The sequence below is a fragment of the Mustelus asterias genome, chromosome 5, assembly GCF_964213995.1.
Source record: "Mustelus asterias chromosome 5, sMusAst1.hap1.1, whole genome shotgun sequence".
NCBI lineage: Eukaryota > Metazoa > Chordata > Chondrichthyes > Carcharhiniformes > Triakidae > Mustelus > Mustelus asterias.
Window position 1 is genome coordinate 13379188 of NC_135805.1, and position 17919 is coordinate 13397106.

Below are 17919 nucleotides of genomic sequence, written 5' to 3' on the forward strand. Positions count from 1 at the left end.
TAGCATTATTGGTCAGAGATTGTATCACAGTGTCAGAGAGGAGGTTTGATGAGGACTTATCTGTTGAGGTAGTATGGGCGGAGATTAGAAATAGGAGAGGAGAGGTCACCCTGTTGGGAGTCTTTTATAGACCTCCTAAAAGTTCTAGAGAGGTTGAGGAAAGGATTGCGGAGTCAATCCTGCTTAGGAGTGAAAGTAATAGGGCAATTGTTATGGGGGATTTTAACTTGACTAATATTGACTGGAATTGTTATAGCTCTAGCTCGTTAGAGGGGTCAGTTTTTGTTCAAAGCGTGCAGGAAGGTTTTTTGACTCAGTATGTAGACAGGCCAACTAGAGGTGAGGCTATATTGGATCTGGTGCTGGGAAATGAGCCAGACCAGGTGCTAGACTTGGAAGTTGGTGTGCATTTTGGTGATAGTGACCACAATTCGGTTACGTTCACCTTAGTGATGGAAAGGGATAGGCATGAACCTCGGGCCAGTGGTTTTAGCTGGGGGAAGGGTAATTATGAGGCTATTAGGAGAGAATTTAGGAAACATAGGTTGGACTAGGAGATTACAGGGACTGGGAACGTCCGACATGTGGAGTTTTTTCAAGGAGCAGCTACTGCGAGTCTGTGATAGGTATGTCCCTGTCAGGCAAGGAGGAATTGGTAGGGCTAGGGAACCGTGGTGCACCAAAAAAGTTTCTTTGTTGGTTAAAAAGAAAAAGGAGGCTTATGTTCGGATGAGACGTGAGCACTCGGGTAGTGCACTAGAAAGCTTTAGATTGGCTAAGAGGGAGTTGAAGAGCGAGCTTAGAAGGGCTAAAAGGGGACATGAGAAGACTTTGGCGGATAGGGTTAAAGAGAATCCTAAGGCGTTCTATAGGTATGTCAAGAACAGAAGGTTGGTTAGGGCAAGTTTAGGGTCAGTTATAGATGGCAGAGGGAAGTTATGTGTGGAACCGGAGGAGATTGGTGAAGCATTGAACCAATATTTCTCTTCGGTGTTCACGCAAGGGGACATGAATATAGCTGAGGAGGACACTGGGTTGCAAGGGAGTAGAATAGACAGTATTACAGTTGATAAGGAGGATGTGCAGGATATTCTGGAGGGTCTGAAAATAGATAAATCCCCTGGTCCGGATGGGATTTATCCAAGGATTCTCTGGGAGGCAAGAGAAGTGATTGCAGAGCCTCTGGCTCTGATCTTCAGGTCGTCGTTGGCCTCTGGTATAGTACCAGAAGATTGGAGGTTAGCGAATGTTGTCCCATTGTTTAAGAAGGGGAACAGAGACTTCCCCGGGAATTATAGACCGGTGAGTCTCACTTCTGTTGTCGGCAAGATGTTGGAAAAAATTATAAGGGATAGGATTTATAGTTATTTGGAGAGTAATGAATTGATAGGTGATAGTCAGCATGGTTTTGTGGCAGGTAGGTCGTGCCTTACTAACCTTATTGAGTTTTTTGAGAAAGTGACCAAGGAGGTGGATGGGGGCAAGGCAGTGGACGTGGTATATATGGATTTTAGTAAGGCGTTTGATAAGGTTCACCATGGTAGGCTTCTGCAGAAAATGCAGATGTATGGGATTGGGGGTGATCTAGGAAATTGGATCAGGAATTGGCTAGCGGATAGGAAACAGAGGGTGGTGGTTGATAGTAAATATTCATCATGGAGTGCGGTTACAAGTGGTGTACCTCAGGGATCTGTTTTGGGGCCACTGCTGTTTGTAATATTTATTAATGATCTGGATGAGGGTATAGTTGGGTGGATTAGCAAATTTGCTGATGACACCAAAGTCGGTGGTGTGGTAGACAGTGAGGAAGGGTGTCGTAGTTTGCAGGAAGACTTAGACAGGTTGCAAAGTTGGGCCGAGAGGTGGCGGATGGAGTTTAATGCGGAGAAGTGTGAGGTAATTCACTTTGGTAGGAATAACAGATGTGTTGAGTATAGGGCTAACGGGAGGACTATGAATAGTGTGGAGGAGCAGAGGGATCTAGGTGTATGTGTGCATAGATCCCTGAAAGTTGGGAATTAAGTAGATAAGGTTGTTAAGAAGGCATATGGTGTCTTGGCGTTTATTGGTAGGGGGATTGAATTTAGGAGTCGTAGCGTTATGTTGCAACTGTACACAACTCTGGTGCGGCCGCACTTGGAGTACTGTGTGCAGTTCTGGTCCCCACATTACAGGAAGGATGTGGAGGCTTTGGAGAGGGTGCAGAGGAGGTTTACCAGGATGTTGCCTGGTATGGAGGGGAGATCCTATGAGGAGAGGCTGAGGGATTTGGGATTGTTTTCGCTGGAAAGGCGGCGGCTAAGAGGGGATCTTATTGAAACATATAAGATGATTAGAGGTTTAGATAGGGTGGATAGTGATAGCCTTTTTCCTCTGATGGAGAAATCCAGCACGAGGGGGCATGGCTTTAAATTGAGGGGGGGTAGTTATAGAACCGATGTCAGGGGTAGGTTCTTTACCCAGAGGGTGGTGAGGGATTGGAATGCCCTGCCAGCATCAGTAGTAAATGCGCCTAGTTTGGGGGCGTTTAAGAGATCCGTAGATAGGTTCATGGACGAAAAGAAATTGGTTTAGGTTGGAGGGTCACAGTTTTTTTTTTATAAACTGGTCGGTGCAACATCGTGGGCCGAAGGGCCTGTTCTGCGCTGTAATGTTCTATGTTCTATGTTCTATGTTCTAAAGGGCAAAAGAGTAACAAGGGAGAGAGTAGGGCTTCTTAAGGATCAACAAGTTCATCTATGTGTGGATCCACAAGAGATGGGTGAGGTCCTAAATGAATATTTCTCATCAGTATTTACTGTTGAGAAAAGCATGGATGTTAGGGAACTTGAGGAAATAAATAGTGATGTCTTGAGGAGTGTACATATTACAGAGAAGGAGGTGCTGGAAGTCTTAAAGTGCATCAAGGTAGATAAATCTCCGGGACCTGATGAAGTATATCCCAGGACGTTGTGGGAGGCTAGGGGGGAAATTGCGGGTCCCCTAGCCGAGATATTTGAATCATCGATAGTCACGGGTGAGGTGCCTGAAGATTGGAGAGTGGCAAATGTTGTGCCTTTGTTTAAGAAGGGTTGCAGGGAAAAGCCTAGGAACTACAGGCCAGTGAGCTCACATCTGTGGTGGGTAAATTGTTGGAAGGTATTTTGAGAGACAGGATCTACAGGCATTTAGAGATGCAAGGACTGATTAGGGACAGTCAGCATGGCTTTGTGAGTGGAAAATCATGTATCACAAATTTGATTGAGTTTTTTGAAGGGGTAACCAAGTAGGTAGATGAGGGCAGTGCAGTTGATGTTGTCTACATGGACTTTAGCAAGGCTTTTGACAAGGTGCTGCATTGTAGGTTGTTGCATAAAGTTAAATCTCACGGGATCCAGGGTGAGGTATCTAAACGGATACAAAATTGGCTTCTTGACAGAAGCCAGAGGGTGATTGTAGAGAGTTGTCTTTCAAACTGGAGGCCTGTGACCAGCGGTGTGCCTCAGGGATCAGTGCTGGGTCCACTGTTATTTGTCATTTATATTAATGATTTGGATGAGAATAAAGGGGGCATGGTTAGTAAGTTTGCAGATGACACCAAGATTGGTAGCATAGTGGACAGTGAAGAAAGTTATCTCCAATTGCAACAGGATCTTGATCAATTGGGCCAGTGGGCTGATGAATGGCAGATGGAGTTTAATTTAGACAAATGCGAGGTGATGCATTTTGGTAGATTGAACCAGGGCAGGACTTACTCAGTTAATGGTAGGGCGTTGGAGAGAGTTACAGAGCAAAGGGACCGAGGGGTACATGTTCATAGCTCCTTGAAAGTGGAGTCACAGGTGGACAGAGTGGTGAAGAAGGCATTCGGCATGCTTGGTTTCATTGGTCAGAACGTTGAATACAGGAGTTGGGACGTCTTGTTGAAGTTGTACAAGACATTGGTAAGGCCACACTTGGAATACTGTGTGCAGTTTTGGTCACCCTATTATAGAAAGGATATTATTAAACTAGAAAGAGTGCAGAAAAGATTTACTAGGATACTACTGGGACTTGATGGATTGAGTTATAAGGAGAAGCTGGATAGACTGGGACTTTTTTCTCTGGAGCGTAGGAGGCTGAGGGGTGACCTTATAGAGGTCTATAAAATAATGAGGGGCATAGACAAGGTAGATAGTCAATATCTTTTCCCAAAGGTAGGGGAGTCTAAAACTAGAGGGCATAGGTTTAAGGTGAGAGGGGAAAGATATAAAAGTGTCCAGAAGGGCAATTTTTCATACACAGGGTGGTGAGTGTCTGGAACAAGCTGCCAGAGGTAGTTGTAGAGGCGGGTACAATTTTATCTTTTAAAAAGCATTTAGATAGTTACATGGGTACGATGGGTATCGAGCGATATGGGCCAAATGCAGGCAATTGGGATTAGCTTAGGGGGAAAAAAAAAGGACAGAATGGACAAATTGGGCCGAAGGGCCTGTTTCCATGCTGTAAACCTCTATGACTCTCTATGAGATCCCTGTCTTTGTCCATTTCGTTGTAGTTTGACAAGCTGAAAATGACCCATTTTATCCTGACTCTGTTTCCTGTTAATTATGATATGGAGATGCCGGCGTTGGACTGGGGTAAGCACAGTAAGAAGTCTCACAACACCAGCTTAAAGTCCAACAGGTTTATTTGGCAGCACTAGCTTTCGGAGTCTCAGGCTCCTTCATCAGGTGAGTGAAGAGTTGTGTTCACAAACAGGGCATATATAGACATAAACTCAATTTACAAGATAATGGTTGGAATGCGAGTCTTTACAGGTAATTAAGTCTTAAAGGTATAGACAATGTGAGTGGAGAGAGGGCCAAGCACAGGTTAAAGAGGTGTGTATTGTCTCCAACCAGCAAAGTTAGTGAGACTTTGCAAGCCCAGGCAAGTCGTGGGGGTTACAGATAGAGTGACATGAACTCAAGATCCCGGTTGAGGCCGTCATCATGTGTGTGGAACTTGGCTATCAGTTTCTGCTCAGCGATTCTGCGTTGTCATGTGTCGTGAAGGCCGACTTGGAGAACACTTACCCGAAGATCAGAGGCTGAATGCCCGTGACTGCTGAAGTGTTCCCTGACTGGAAGGGAACACCCCTGCCTGGTGATTGTCGAGCGGTGTTCATTCACCCGTTGAATGAACACCGCTCGACAACCGCCAGGCACGAGTGTTCCCTTCCAGTCAGGGAACACTTCAGCAGTCACGGGCATTCAGCCTCTGATCTTCGGGTAAGTGTTCTCCATGTCGGCCTTCACGACACACGACAACGCAGAATCGCTGAGCAGAAACTGATAGCCAAGTTCTGCACACATGAGGACGGCCTCAACCAGGATCTTGGGTTCATGTCACACTATCTGTATCCCCCACAACTTGCCTGGGCTTGCAAAATCTCACTAACTGGCCTGGCTGGAGACAATACACATCTCTTTAACCTGTGCTTGACCTTCTCTCCACTCACATTGTCTGTACCGTTAAGACTTGATTACCTGTAAAGACTCGCATTCCAACCATTATCTTGTAAATTGAGTTTGTGCCTGTATATGCCCTGTTTGTGAACACAGCTCTTCACTTACCTGATGAAGGAGCCTGAGACTAGAAAGCTAGTGCTGCCAAGTAAACCTGTTGGACTTTAATCTGGTGTTGTGAGACTTCTTCCTGTTAGTTAGTCAGTCCACTTTCCTGTTGGCTCTCTGTATCTCTTGATTTTTATGATTTCCATGCCTACTTCAACCTTTTAATATACACAATTGTGGAGCATCCACAGCCTTCTATGGTAGACAATTTCAAAGATTCACAAGCCTCTGAATGAAGATATTTGCCCTCACAAGTAGTCAGAGCCTGGAGTGTGATATCTGATGCCTATGGTGGCCTTCGATTAATCCTGGATGAACCTCTGTTGCTATTCCAGTTGGTGGCCTAGAACTAGGGAACGCAGTCTCAGAATAAAGGGTATGCCATTTAGGACTGAGATGAAGAGGAATATCTTCACTGAGGGTGTTAATTTTGAAATTCTCTATACCAGAGCACTGTTGGGGCTCAGTCATTGAGTCCGTTCAAGACAGAAATCAGTAGGTTTTCAGATAGTAAAGACATCAAGGGATATGGGGACAGTGGGGGAAAATGACATTGAGAAAAATGCTCAGCTATTTAACTGTTTGAGTGAACAAGCATGCTCAAGGGGCTGAAAGGCCTACTCCTCCAATTTCCTATATCTAGGTTAATCTTAATCCTGAAGAATTGACTTGATGAAAAATGTTCAGTTTTAAAAACACAGTATTATGTCCTGAAAGGAAATATGAAGAATTGTCCAGCAGATGCTGAAAATCTGAATAAGATCTGAAAATGCTGGAGATCTAGAGCAGGTCAAAAGCAAAAAGAGACCGGTTAGTGCCTTGAGTAGGGACCTGAGATCAAATCCCCTGACTGACATGCTGTGTAGTTCCAGGATTTTGTGCTTTTATTTAGTTTCTAACTGGCTGTACTTTAAAAAAAAAAATTCATGTGTTGTCCACATCACTCGCAAGGTCAACATTTGTTGCCCATCTTGCTCTTAGGAAGGTGGCGGTGAGTCAGCTTGAATCGCTGCAGCCTATGTGGTGTAGGTACATCTTCAGTGCTGTTAGGACAAAGTTCCAGGATTTGGATCCAGTCATTGTTTTTTCTGACCCCCAAATGATTCCTGAGGAATATACTTAAATATCTGAAGTGCTTGCAGTGCACTGAAAGTACAGGTTGCCAAGAAATCTAAGTGTTTGCTGCGTGTGCTATTCCCACTGCTTGTTGACCTTCTCTTTCAGTCAGATGAAATGTCCACTTATGGGTAAACTCAGAAGTCTGATACTCATCATTAGGAAATGTACAGATGCAGCAATTTTACAGATGTTTAACCATTTCAGAAAAATATTTTCCTACAATTCCCTGTTTCTCCATGCCTTATGGTAAAGTGGAGACCCATGTCTAACCATCCACCAGTACAGTGATCAATCTACATGGTAGCAAGTGGCAGACTACTGGTTTTATCTGAGTTATGTCTCTTTCTCCATGTTAATTTTAATAAATTTAATAGTAAGGGTGAATCGGTCACAATTTTATGGAATGGTGGAATGGGCCGCCACCTTAGTTGCTTTCTTCACCTCTCTTGTGTGACTTGTGCATGAGTTTACAATGGTGTGTCAAGGGCTTCAGTCACTGCACAATCTGTTGTTGGGAGTGGTTGCACTATCTCCCTTATATTCGTAATGAAGACTGTATTTCCCCCCCCCCCCCCTCTCTCTCTCCCCCCCCCTTCAAAGTTGAAGGCTGCCCTGTATGAAGGGCAACCATACATAATAACATAAGAAATAGGAGCAGGAGTAGGCCATCTAGCCCCTCGAGCCTGCCCCGCCATTCAATAAGATCATGGCTGATCTGACGTGGATCAGTACCACTTACCCGCCTGATCCCCATAACCCTTAATTCCCTTACCGATCAGGAATCCATCCATCCGCGCTTTAAACATATTCAGCGAGGTAGCCTCCACCACCTCAGTGGGCAGAGAATTCCAGAGATTCACCACCCTCTGGGAGAAGAAGTTCCTCCTCAACTCTGTCTTAAACCGACCCCCCGTTATTTTGAGGCTGTGTCCTCTAGTTTTAACTTCCTTACTAAGTGGAAAGAATCTCTCCGCCTCCACCCTATCCAGCCCCCGCATTATCTTATAAGTCTCCATAAGATCCCCCCTCATCCTTCTAAACTCCAACGAGTACAAACCCAATCTCCTCAGCCTCTCCTCATAATCCAAACCCCTCATCTCCGGTATCAACCTGGTGAACCTTCTCTGCACTCCCTCCAATGCCAATATATCCCTCCTCATATAAGGGGACCAATACTGCACACAGTATTCCAGCTGCGGCCTCACCAATGCCCTGTACAGGTGCATCAAGACATCCCTGCTTTTATATTCTATCCCCCTCGTGATATAGGCCAACATCCCATTTGCCTTCTTGATCACCTGTTGTACCTGCAGACTGGGCTTTTGCGTCTCATGCACAAGGACCCCCAGGTCCCTTTGCACGGTAGCATGTTTTAATTTGTTTCCATTGAGATAGTAATCCCATTTGTTATTATTTCCTCCAAAGTGTATAACCTCGCATTTCTCAACGTTATACTCCATTTGCCATATCCTCGCCCACTCACTCAGCCTGTCCAAATCTCTCTGCAGATCTTCTCCGTCCTCCACACGATTCACTTTTCCACTTATCTTTGTGTCGTCTGCAAACTTCGTTACCCTACACTCCGTCCCCTCCTCCAGATCATCTATATAAATGGTAAATAGTTGCGGCCCGAGTACCGATCCCTGCGGCACGCCACTAGTTACCTTCCTCCAACCGGAAAAACACCCATTTATTCCGACTCTTTGCTTCCTGTCGGATAGCCAGTCCCCAATCCACTTTAACACACTACCCCCAACTCCGTGTGCCCTAATCTTCTTCAGCAGCCTTTTATGGGGCACCTTATCAAACGCCTTTTGGAAATCCAAAAACACCGCATCCACCGGTTCTCCTCCATCAACCGCCCTAGTCACATCTTCATAAAAATCCAACATGTTCGTCAAGCACGACTTTCCCCTCATGAATCCATGCTGCGTCTGATTGATCGAACCATTTCTATCCAGATGCCCTGCCCATAGTATTACAACCATGTAAAGAACCAGCTCATACTCGTACATATTAAGTAACCCTGACTGTACCTACCACTCTAGATTGAAACTTTACCAGTTATTCGTCTACAGGCGACCCCTGCATTTGACACTGCATGGGTTAAAAAATGCTGTGTTTTAAATTGAAATGACTGGACGTGATTGCAAGACTGCATTCTCAGGTGAAGCAGTTGTAAGATAGTTGGAAGGTATTTTGAAAGACAGGATCTACCGACATGTGGAGGTGCAAGGACTGATCAGGGACAGTCAGCATGGCTTTGTGAGTGGAAAATCATGTCTCACAAATTTAATTGTGTTTTTTGAAGGGGTAACCAAGAAGGTAGATGAGGGCAGTGCAGTTGATGTTGTCTACATGGACTTTAGCAAGGCCTTTGACAAGGTACCACATGGTAGGTTGTTGCATAAAGTTAAATCTCACGGGATCCAGGGTGAGGTATCTAAATGGATGCAAAATTGGCTTCTTGACAGAAGCCAGAAGGTGATTGTAGAGGGTTGTTTTTCAAACTGGAGGCCTGTGAGCAGCGGTGTGCCTCAGGGATCAGTGCTGGATCCACTGTTATTTGTCATTTATATTAATGATTTGGATGAGAATATAGGAGGCATGGTTAGTAAGTTTGCAGATGACACCAAGATTGGTGGCATAGTGGCAGTGAAGAAAGTTATCTCTGATTGCAACAGGATCTTGATCAATTGGGCCAGTGGGCTGACGAATGGCAGATGGAGTTTAATTTAGACAAATGCGAGGTGATGCATTTTGGTAGATTGAACCAGGGCAGGACTTACTCAGTTAATGGTAGGGCGTTGGGGAGAGTTACAGAACAAAGAGATCTAGGGATACATGTTCATAGCTCCTTGAAAGTGGAGTCACAGGTGGACAGAGTGGTGAAGAAGGCATTCAACATGCTTGGTTTCATCGGTCAGAACATTGAATACAGGAGTTGGGATGTCTTGTTGAAGTTGTACAAGACATTGGTAAGGCCACACTTGGAATACTGTGTACAGTTTTGGTCACCCTATTATAGAAAGGATATTATTAAACTAGAAAGAGTGCAGAAAACATTTACTAGGATGCTACCGGGATTTGATGGATTGAGTTATAAGGAGAGGCTGGATAGACTAGGACGTTTTTCTCTGGAGCGTAGGAGGCTGAGGGATGATCTTATAGAGGTCTATAAAATAATGAGGGGCACAGATCAGCTAGATAGTCAATATCTTTTCCCAAAGGTAGGGGAGTCTAAAACTAGAGGGCATAGGTTTAAGGTGAGAGGGGAGAGATACAAGTGTCCAGAGGAGCAATTTTTTCTCTCAGAGGGTGTTGAGTATCTGGAACAAGCTGCCAGAGGTAGTAGTAGAGGCGGGTACAATGTTGTCTTTTAAAAAGCATTTAGACAGTTACATGGGTAAGATGGGTATAGAGGGATATGGGCCAAATGCGGGCAATTGGGACTAGTTTAGGGATTTTTAAAAAAAGGACGGCATGAACAAATTGGGTCGAAGGGCCTGTTTCCATGCTGTAAACCTCTATGACTCGAAGAGCAAAATCATTGCTTCGTTCTAACTCCTACTTATTCCTAATTCTAACTTCTACTTATTGCAGCTTATCATTTTTCATTTTTAAACCATAAACATCATAGAACATAGAACATTACAGCGCAGTACAGGCCCTTCGGCCCACGATGTTGTGCCGACCAGTGAAACCAATCTAAAGCCCCTCTAATCTACACTATTCCAATATTATCCATATGTTTATCCAATAACCATTTGAATGCCCTTAATGTTGATGAGTCCACTACTGCTGCAGGCAGGGCATTCCACGCCCTTACTACTCTCTGAGTAAAGAACCCACCTCTAACATCTGTCCTATATCTCTCACCCCTCAGTTTAAAGCTATGTCCCCTCGTGGTAGCCATCACCATCTGAGGAAAAAGGCTCTCACTATCCACCCTATCTAATCCTCTGATCATCTTGTATGCCTCTATTAAGTCATGGGGCTGAAGTGTCTGAGTACCTTTCTGCACCCACTCTTCCAAAACCTCTTGGCAGATTTTGATAGCATTTGAAAAAAATCTCATTCTTGGGATATGAGTGTTCATAGAAACCCTACAGTACAGAAAGAGGTCATTCGGCCCATCGAGTCTGCACCGACCACAATCCCACCCAGGCCCTACCCCCATATCCCTACATATTTTACCCGCTAATCCCTCTAATCTACGCATCCCAGGACACTGAGGGGCAATTTTAGCATGGCCAATCAACCTAACCCGCACATCTTTGGACTGTGGGAGGAAACCGGAGCACCCGGAGGAAACCCACGCAGACACGAGGAGAATGTGCAAACTCCACACAGACAGTGACCCAAGCCGGGAATCGAACCGAGGTCTCTGGAGCTGTGAAGCAGCAGTGCTAACCACTGTGCCACCGTGCCGCTAGTGTTGCTAGCATGACCAGCATTTATTAGCCATCCCTAATTGCAACTCGAGGAAGTCGTAATGAGCCGGCTTCTTAAACTACAGCAGTCTATGTGTTGTCGGAGTTCCAGGATTTTGACCCAGTGACAGTGAAGGGACAGCAAGTCAGGATGGTGAATGGCTTGGAGAGAAACATGCAAATAGTGATGCTCCCCTGTGTTTCCTGTCCTTTGTCCTGGATGGTGATGAGCTTCCTGAGTGTTGCTGGAACTGTATACGTCCAGGCAAGGGGGAGAGTATTCCATCACACTCCCAACTTGTGCCTTGTTGATGGTGGACAGGCTTTGGGGACTCGGGAGGTGAATTACTTGCCACAGAATTCCCAGCCTCTGACCTGCTCTTGTAGCCACAATCTTTATATGGCTGATGCTGTTCAGTTTCTGGTCAGTGCTAGCTCCCAGAACATTGATAGTGGGGGATTCAGTGATGGTAATGGAATTGAATGTCAAGGGGAGACTGTTTGTTGTTTAATATAGTTAAATGTTCTGATCTCTGTCGTGAAGAAATTACATTCATGACATGATCTCTTCACATTTATTTTGTGATCATCAACAGTTGTAACTCTTGTCACTATAATTGATATGTTCAATCATGTAACACCACTTAAAGTGTGGCAGATCCCAGATTAATTGGATGTGTGTATCTTGTTGCATGGGCTCAGTTGTATGCATCATTTGATAAGGTCGTGTACATAGAACATTTCCTGGCATCTTGCCTGATCGCGGCAGGGAATTTATTTACCAACAAGTATCCAGAAAGAATGAACTTGTAATTCTAAACTGCATTACACAACTTCAGTACGTACCAAATAGCTTTACAATCAGTATGTTACTGATTTTTCTCTTTCTTATACTGATATCGTGGATACTTACCCCACCCCCACTGACCTTAGGTTTGGTGGTAAGAACCCTCTTTCCTTTTGTAAATAGTGGTATTTTTATAGTTATTTTCCCTCTCCCCTCAAAGCATTGATAATCCTCAACATGTACACACCAGTTTGCATCTTGATGAATTCAGGTATCTAGGATAAGACTTTTTATTTTTTTCACTGATGCTGTTGTCTGTTCTCTGCATTGTTCCGTTTTCAATGATGCTGAAGTTTAAATGCTGAGATGATCACTCGTGCTGAGTGCAACTCGGACTTGAGTGCCTGTGAATGTAACTGTGATTAGCAAAAATGCCCAGAATATTGCAGGAAAAGGCAGCAGAATCCAAACAGATAGTTTAACTGAAGTTACTGGGAATTTTGAATAACTCAAGTACATTAGAATGATTTGACATTCTGCTATGGTGATTGCATCTGCTAGCACATTGTGATTCGTTTGGGCAGTAATGCAGGAGACTACAATGGGTGTTGTAGTACTTTGCTTGTTAAGCAGGATGGCCATTCTTTTCAAGCAGTAGCCGGGTAACAGAAAGCTGGGGCTTTTTGTATTAGTGGCTGTGGGATGAAGGGAAAAGGCAGAAAGAAATGAAGTTCAGAATTTAAAAATGACAGCAGATGAGGGAGCTCATCTTTCTTGTACCAATCGCAGCTCACTGGCTATGTTAGAAACCTGTGATTGTGCTGCTGAAAATTCACTCGACTGATTTCCTGGAATGAGGGGGTTATCCTTTGAAGAAAAGTTGGAGGAATTGACTTGATTTGATTCAGTATTGTCACATGTATTGATATACAGTGAAAAATATTGTTTTTTTTGCACGATACAGACACAATATACCGTTCACAGAGTACATAAGGGAGAAGGAAAGGAGAGGGTGCAGGATGTTTTGGTAGATGGAATACAATGTGGAAAAGTGAGAGGTTATGCACTTTGGAAGGAGAAATGGAGGCATATTTTCTGAACAGGAAAATGCTTAGGAAATCAGAAACACAAAGGGACTTGGGAGTCATTGTTCATGATTCTCTTAAGGTTAACATGCAGGTTCAGTCGGCAGTTAGGAAGGCAAATGCAATGTTAGCATTCATGTTGAGGGGGCTAGAATGCAAGAGCAGGGATGTACATCTGATGCTGTTATAAGGCTCTGGTCAGACCCTATTTGGAGTATTGTGAGCAGTTTTGGGCCCCATATCTAAGGAAGGATGTGCTAGCCTTGGAATGGGTCCAGAGGAGGTTCACAAGAATGATCCCTGGAATGAAGAGCCTGTCATATGAGGAAGGGTTGAGGACTCTGGGTCTGTATTCATTGGAATTTAGAAGGATGAGGGGGAATCTTATTGAAACTTATAGGATACTGCGAGGCCTGGATAGAGTGGACGTGGAGCGGATGTTTCCACTAGTAGGAAAAACTAAAACCAGAGGGCACAACCTCAGGCTAAAGGGACGATCCTTTAAAACCGAGATGAGGAGGAATTTCTTCAGCCAGAGAGTGGTGAATCTGTGGAACTCTTTGCCGCAGAAGGCTGTGGAGGCCAGGTCATTGAGTGTCTTTAAGACAGTGATAGATAGGCTCTTGATTAATAAGGGGATCAGGGGTTATGGGAAAAAGGCAGGAGAGTGGGGATGAGAAAAAAATCAGCCATGATTGAATGGCAGAGCTAGGGTGTAGAGAAAGATCAACTTAGTGCAAGGTACTTGCATTCGAAAGTCTGATGGCAGCAGGGGAAAGAGCTGTTCTCGACTCGCTTGGTACGTGATCTCAGACATTTGCATCTTTTTTCTGACAGAAGAAGGGGGAAGAGAGAATGTCCGGAGCGCACGGGGGCCTTGATTATGCTGGCTGCTTTTCTGAGGCAGCAGGAAGTGCAGACAGAGTCAGTGGATGGAAGGCTAGTTTGCCTGATGGACTGGGCTACGTTCACAGTCCTTGTAGTTTCTTGCGGTCTTGGTCAGAGCAGGAGCCATATCAAGCTGTGATATATCCGGAAAGGATGCTTTCTATGGTGCATCTGTAAAAATTGGATAGGGATAGGGATTGTATCTGTTTAGAAGAATAAGAGATGATCTTTTGAAACATACAAGATCCTGAGGGTACTTGACAGGGTGGATGCTGAAAGGATATTTCCCTTTGTGGGAGAGACTAAAATTAGGGGCACAGCTTAAAAATGAGGGGTCACCCATTTAAGATGGTGATGAGAAGAAATATTTTCTGAGGGTCGTGAGCCTGTGGAATTCTGTTCTCCAGAGTACAGCTAAGGCCAGGGTCATTGAAGATTCTTAAGGTTGAGTTAAATAGATACTTGATTGACAAGGGAATCAAAAGGGGATAGGAAAGAAAGTTGAGACCTTAATCAGATCAGCCATGATCTTATTGAATGATGGAGCAGGCTCGAGGGGCGAAAGGTCTATGCATGCTCCTAATTCGTATTTTGGGAAATGATGATGCACTCCTGCAAAAGGCACAGGTTAAGATCAGCAATTCAATAACAAGTTTCAACATCTCCCTCGTATCTCATGCCTTCTAAAACCAAATATGACTTTGTAGGTGTTTTGGCATTAAAATGAAATGTTAGCTCTAATGACTTTGGTCAATTCAGATTTGCTGCCAGCATTCATGGAAATAATTTACAGTTTATTTGGTTTTTCCAGCTTCTTTTCTGTGCTCTGTTCTAACACTTTGCTCAGCATTCCTTCAATGTGAAGTAATGCTTATATTTTTGTTATGTTTCAGCTAAGCCTTTCACTGTTAAGGTGAAGCAGATGCGGCTCCACAAGGAAGATTTCGAAATCCTGAAAGTCATTGGCCGAGGAGCATTTGGCGAGGTAACATTCTCTGGCTTGGTGTCAGCAGCGGTTTTCTGGAAATGTACACATGCTTGTGTGGAAATCCGTGGGTGTACTGCTCGGCACGTGCTGCTCAGCTTGCATCCGGCTTCACTTTGGTTGTTAATCGCACTCCAGGGTGATTTGGAGCAGGCATGTAGTTCCCTCTGTGTTGCAATTTGCTGCTGGAGTGTTGACTAGGGTGTTGTGTAGTATTTATTTGCCATTTCAGTCTAATGGAAAGGGGCCAGTGAAAGAAGCTATGTCCATTCTCCAGTCCATCAAGGCTCTATTTCAAAAACAACGTAGCATGTATTTATTATAGGAACAACTTCTGCATGCTCCTTGATTATGCCACTCACAATATAAATATTAAAAACACATGCCCTTTCAAAAACTTTAGATCTTTTTAAAATTTAAGGTTAAGACTCCTTTGATTTGATTTCTACCCCTTTGTCCTTCTTGCTCACATGGCTACGACAGCCAAATAGAGAGCACACTGCTGCTACTCTGAGCCGACAGCTGAATGTTGTCGAGAGAGACTAGAGCTGAGATTCCTCTTGCGTTTTCTTTCCTGCCTTTGGAGGACTTCTCGTAATCACTTGGCTGAGCAAGCTTATGGGGTATTGGCAGTCCAAGCCCATCACCCTCTGTCACAGTGTCACTTAGCTTGCAATTATGGTTAAACATAGAACATAGAAACATAGAAAAATAATATCTGATTAAATACAAAATGCATCTTTAATTACTGTTCATGCTGTTTAAATTGCATCATTTTGATGTCCTTTACATTCTGATTTAACCATTGCTGCCATAGACCTATAAAATGCGGATAAATACACAAAGCTTTGAAGATTCATCTGCGTTTATCAGAAATATGGTGGTAGTTCTATAATCTTTCCTGACATACATCAAATTGCATTACCTCCACTTATCAGTTTCTTTTCCATCAGATTTTATTGTGCTATCTTACCATTCGGCCCATCATTGTGACGGTTCTGTTAAATTAGCCCTAGCCTGTCTTTGTAGATCTGCGATTCCCTCCTCCCCTCAAGTATATATCAATTTCCTTTTGGAAATTACTGTTGAATCTACTTCCAACTCTTTCGGGGACATCGTAACTCACTTCATTAAAAAAAAATCTCCTCATTGCCTCACCTTTGTCCTCAGGTCTTTTAGCGGTGGAAATGGTTTTGTGAGGAATTCAGTCATGGATCCGCAACATAAAAGGGAAAACAGCCTCCCCGCGTCTGTAGTTAATATGGATACAGCCGCGTTTAGAGATGGAGGATTGGGGCAATCTTGTTTATTGAAATGTCCTAGTTGGGGGGGGTTGCACAGCATAAATTTCATAACAATCTTTCTTAAATATTATCAGTTTTGATTCAAAATGGTTTGAATTTTTAAAAACACTATTCTTTCATGGGATGTGAGCTTCACTGCTATGGCCAGTATTTGTTGCCCATCTCTAATTAAGTTAGGTGCATTGGACATTCTAAATTCTCCCTCAGTGTACCCGAACAGGCACCCAAGTGTGGTGACTAGGGGGTTTTCATTTTAACTTCAGTGACACTAATAAATAAACTTAAACTTAATTTTCCTTGAGGCTTGCCATGCCATTTCAGAGGGCAGATACAAGTCAACCACATTGTTTTGATTGAACAGAAGATGAAAAATGAGGGTTCATTTTCACTCCACATCGTAGTCCAGCTGCTGAACTGTACAATTTTACACTTCCATTAAGTAGTGGCGGATGAGTAAGTCCGTGTAGCCATCACTGTGCACCCCATCAATGAACATCATGTTGAATCAAAATAACTTTTTATTCTAGTTAATGTTAGCTTGACTCGCTGGTAGCAGACTTAGGTTGTGAGCCAGAAGTTTTTTTTTGGGGGGCGGGGGGGTTGGAATCATCTATCTTTAGCTTCTGGTTTGTTTCGCATCCCAGGATGAAAGCTTGTTGAATGTCATGTCCTCAGTTCTACACGTGGTCCAAATGTATCTTATCTTCCTGTCTGTTACTTCCTGAGGAGTAAAACCAGTATCCTTTCCTTTTGAAAAGCCTTGATTTGAACATAGAAAATAGGGCCAGGAGTAAGCAGTTTGGCCCTTCAAGCCTCCTCCACCATTCAGTTACTGTTGATTTGCTAGAATGGTATCATGAATGCAAGGATATCTGAGTTATATTTCACCAAGGCATAGAGAAGGCCAAGTTTTGGGTTTTCTGGAAAGGGCAATCGCTGTTGTAATATTGGCAAATTCAGCAGCCAGATTGCAAACAGCAAATGAGACAAACCAACAGATATTCTATTAATGCTGTTGGTTGAGTGATGAAAATGGGCTAGGATCCTGGGAGAATCACTGCTCTTGTTTGACTCGAACCATGGGATCTTTTACTTCTTATTCAATAGACATCAATTTAAAACCATTACCTCACCACATGTCAGCTAGCTAATAGTTTCAAACCCTAGAATTGTGTCTAAAGCCATAACCGTCCCACAGTCTGGCAGCCTCTTTGCCACCATTTCTTATTCTTGAATTAATATTTTTGGGGCTAATAATTTCATTGATATGGAATGGCTTGGTTATAGAATACAGTAAGAGTTTTAACAACACCAGGTTAAAGTCCAACAGGTTTATTTGGTAGCAAATACCATTAACTTTCGGAGCGCTGCTCCTTCATCAGATGGAGTGGAATGTGGAAACACATTTCCACTCCATCTGATGAAGGAGCAGCGCTCCGAAAGTTAATGGTATTTGCTACCAAATAAACCTGTTGGACTTTAACCTGGTGTTGTTAAAACTCTTACTGTGTTCACCCCAGTCCAACGGCAGCATCTCCACATCTTGGTTATAGAAGACAGAGAGTAGCAGTGGAACAGTGTTTTTCAGAATGGAGATCTGTAGCTAGTGGTGTTCCACAGAGATCAGTGCTGGGACCTCTGTTGTTTGCAGTATATATAAATGATCTGGAGGAAAATGTGGGTAGTCTGATTAGTATGTTTGCGGATCACACAAAGATTGGTAGAGTTGCCGATAGTGCCGG

General features: G+C 43.7%; 1 protein-coding gene across 1 annotated transcript in view; it reads left to right on the forward strand.

The window, feature by feature from the left end:
• LOC144493948 (serine/threonine-protein kinase MRCK alpha-like) overlaps positions 1-17919 on the forward strand; it is a 498859-nt gene that overhangs the window by 170325 nt on the left and 310615 nt on the right. Inside the window, exon 2 of the mRNA XM_078213524.1 lies at positions 14782-14873. Within this exon, the coding sequence (XP_078069650.1) occupies positions 14782-14873 (92 nt within the window). The remainder of the gene's footprint in view (positions 1-14781; positions 14874-17919) is intronic.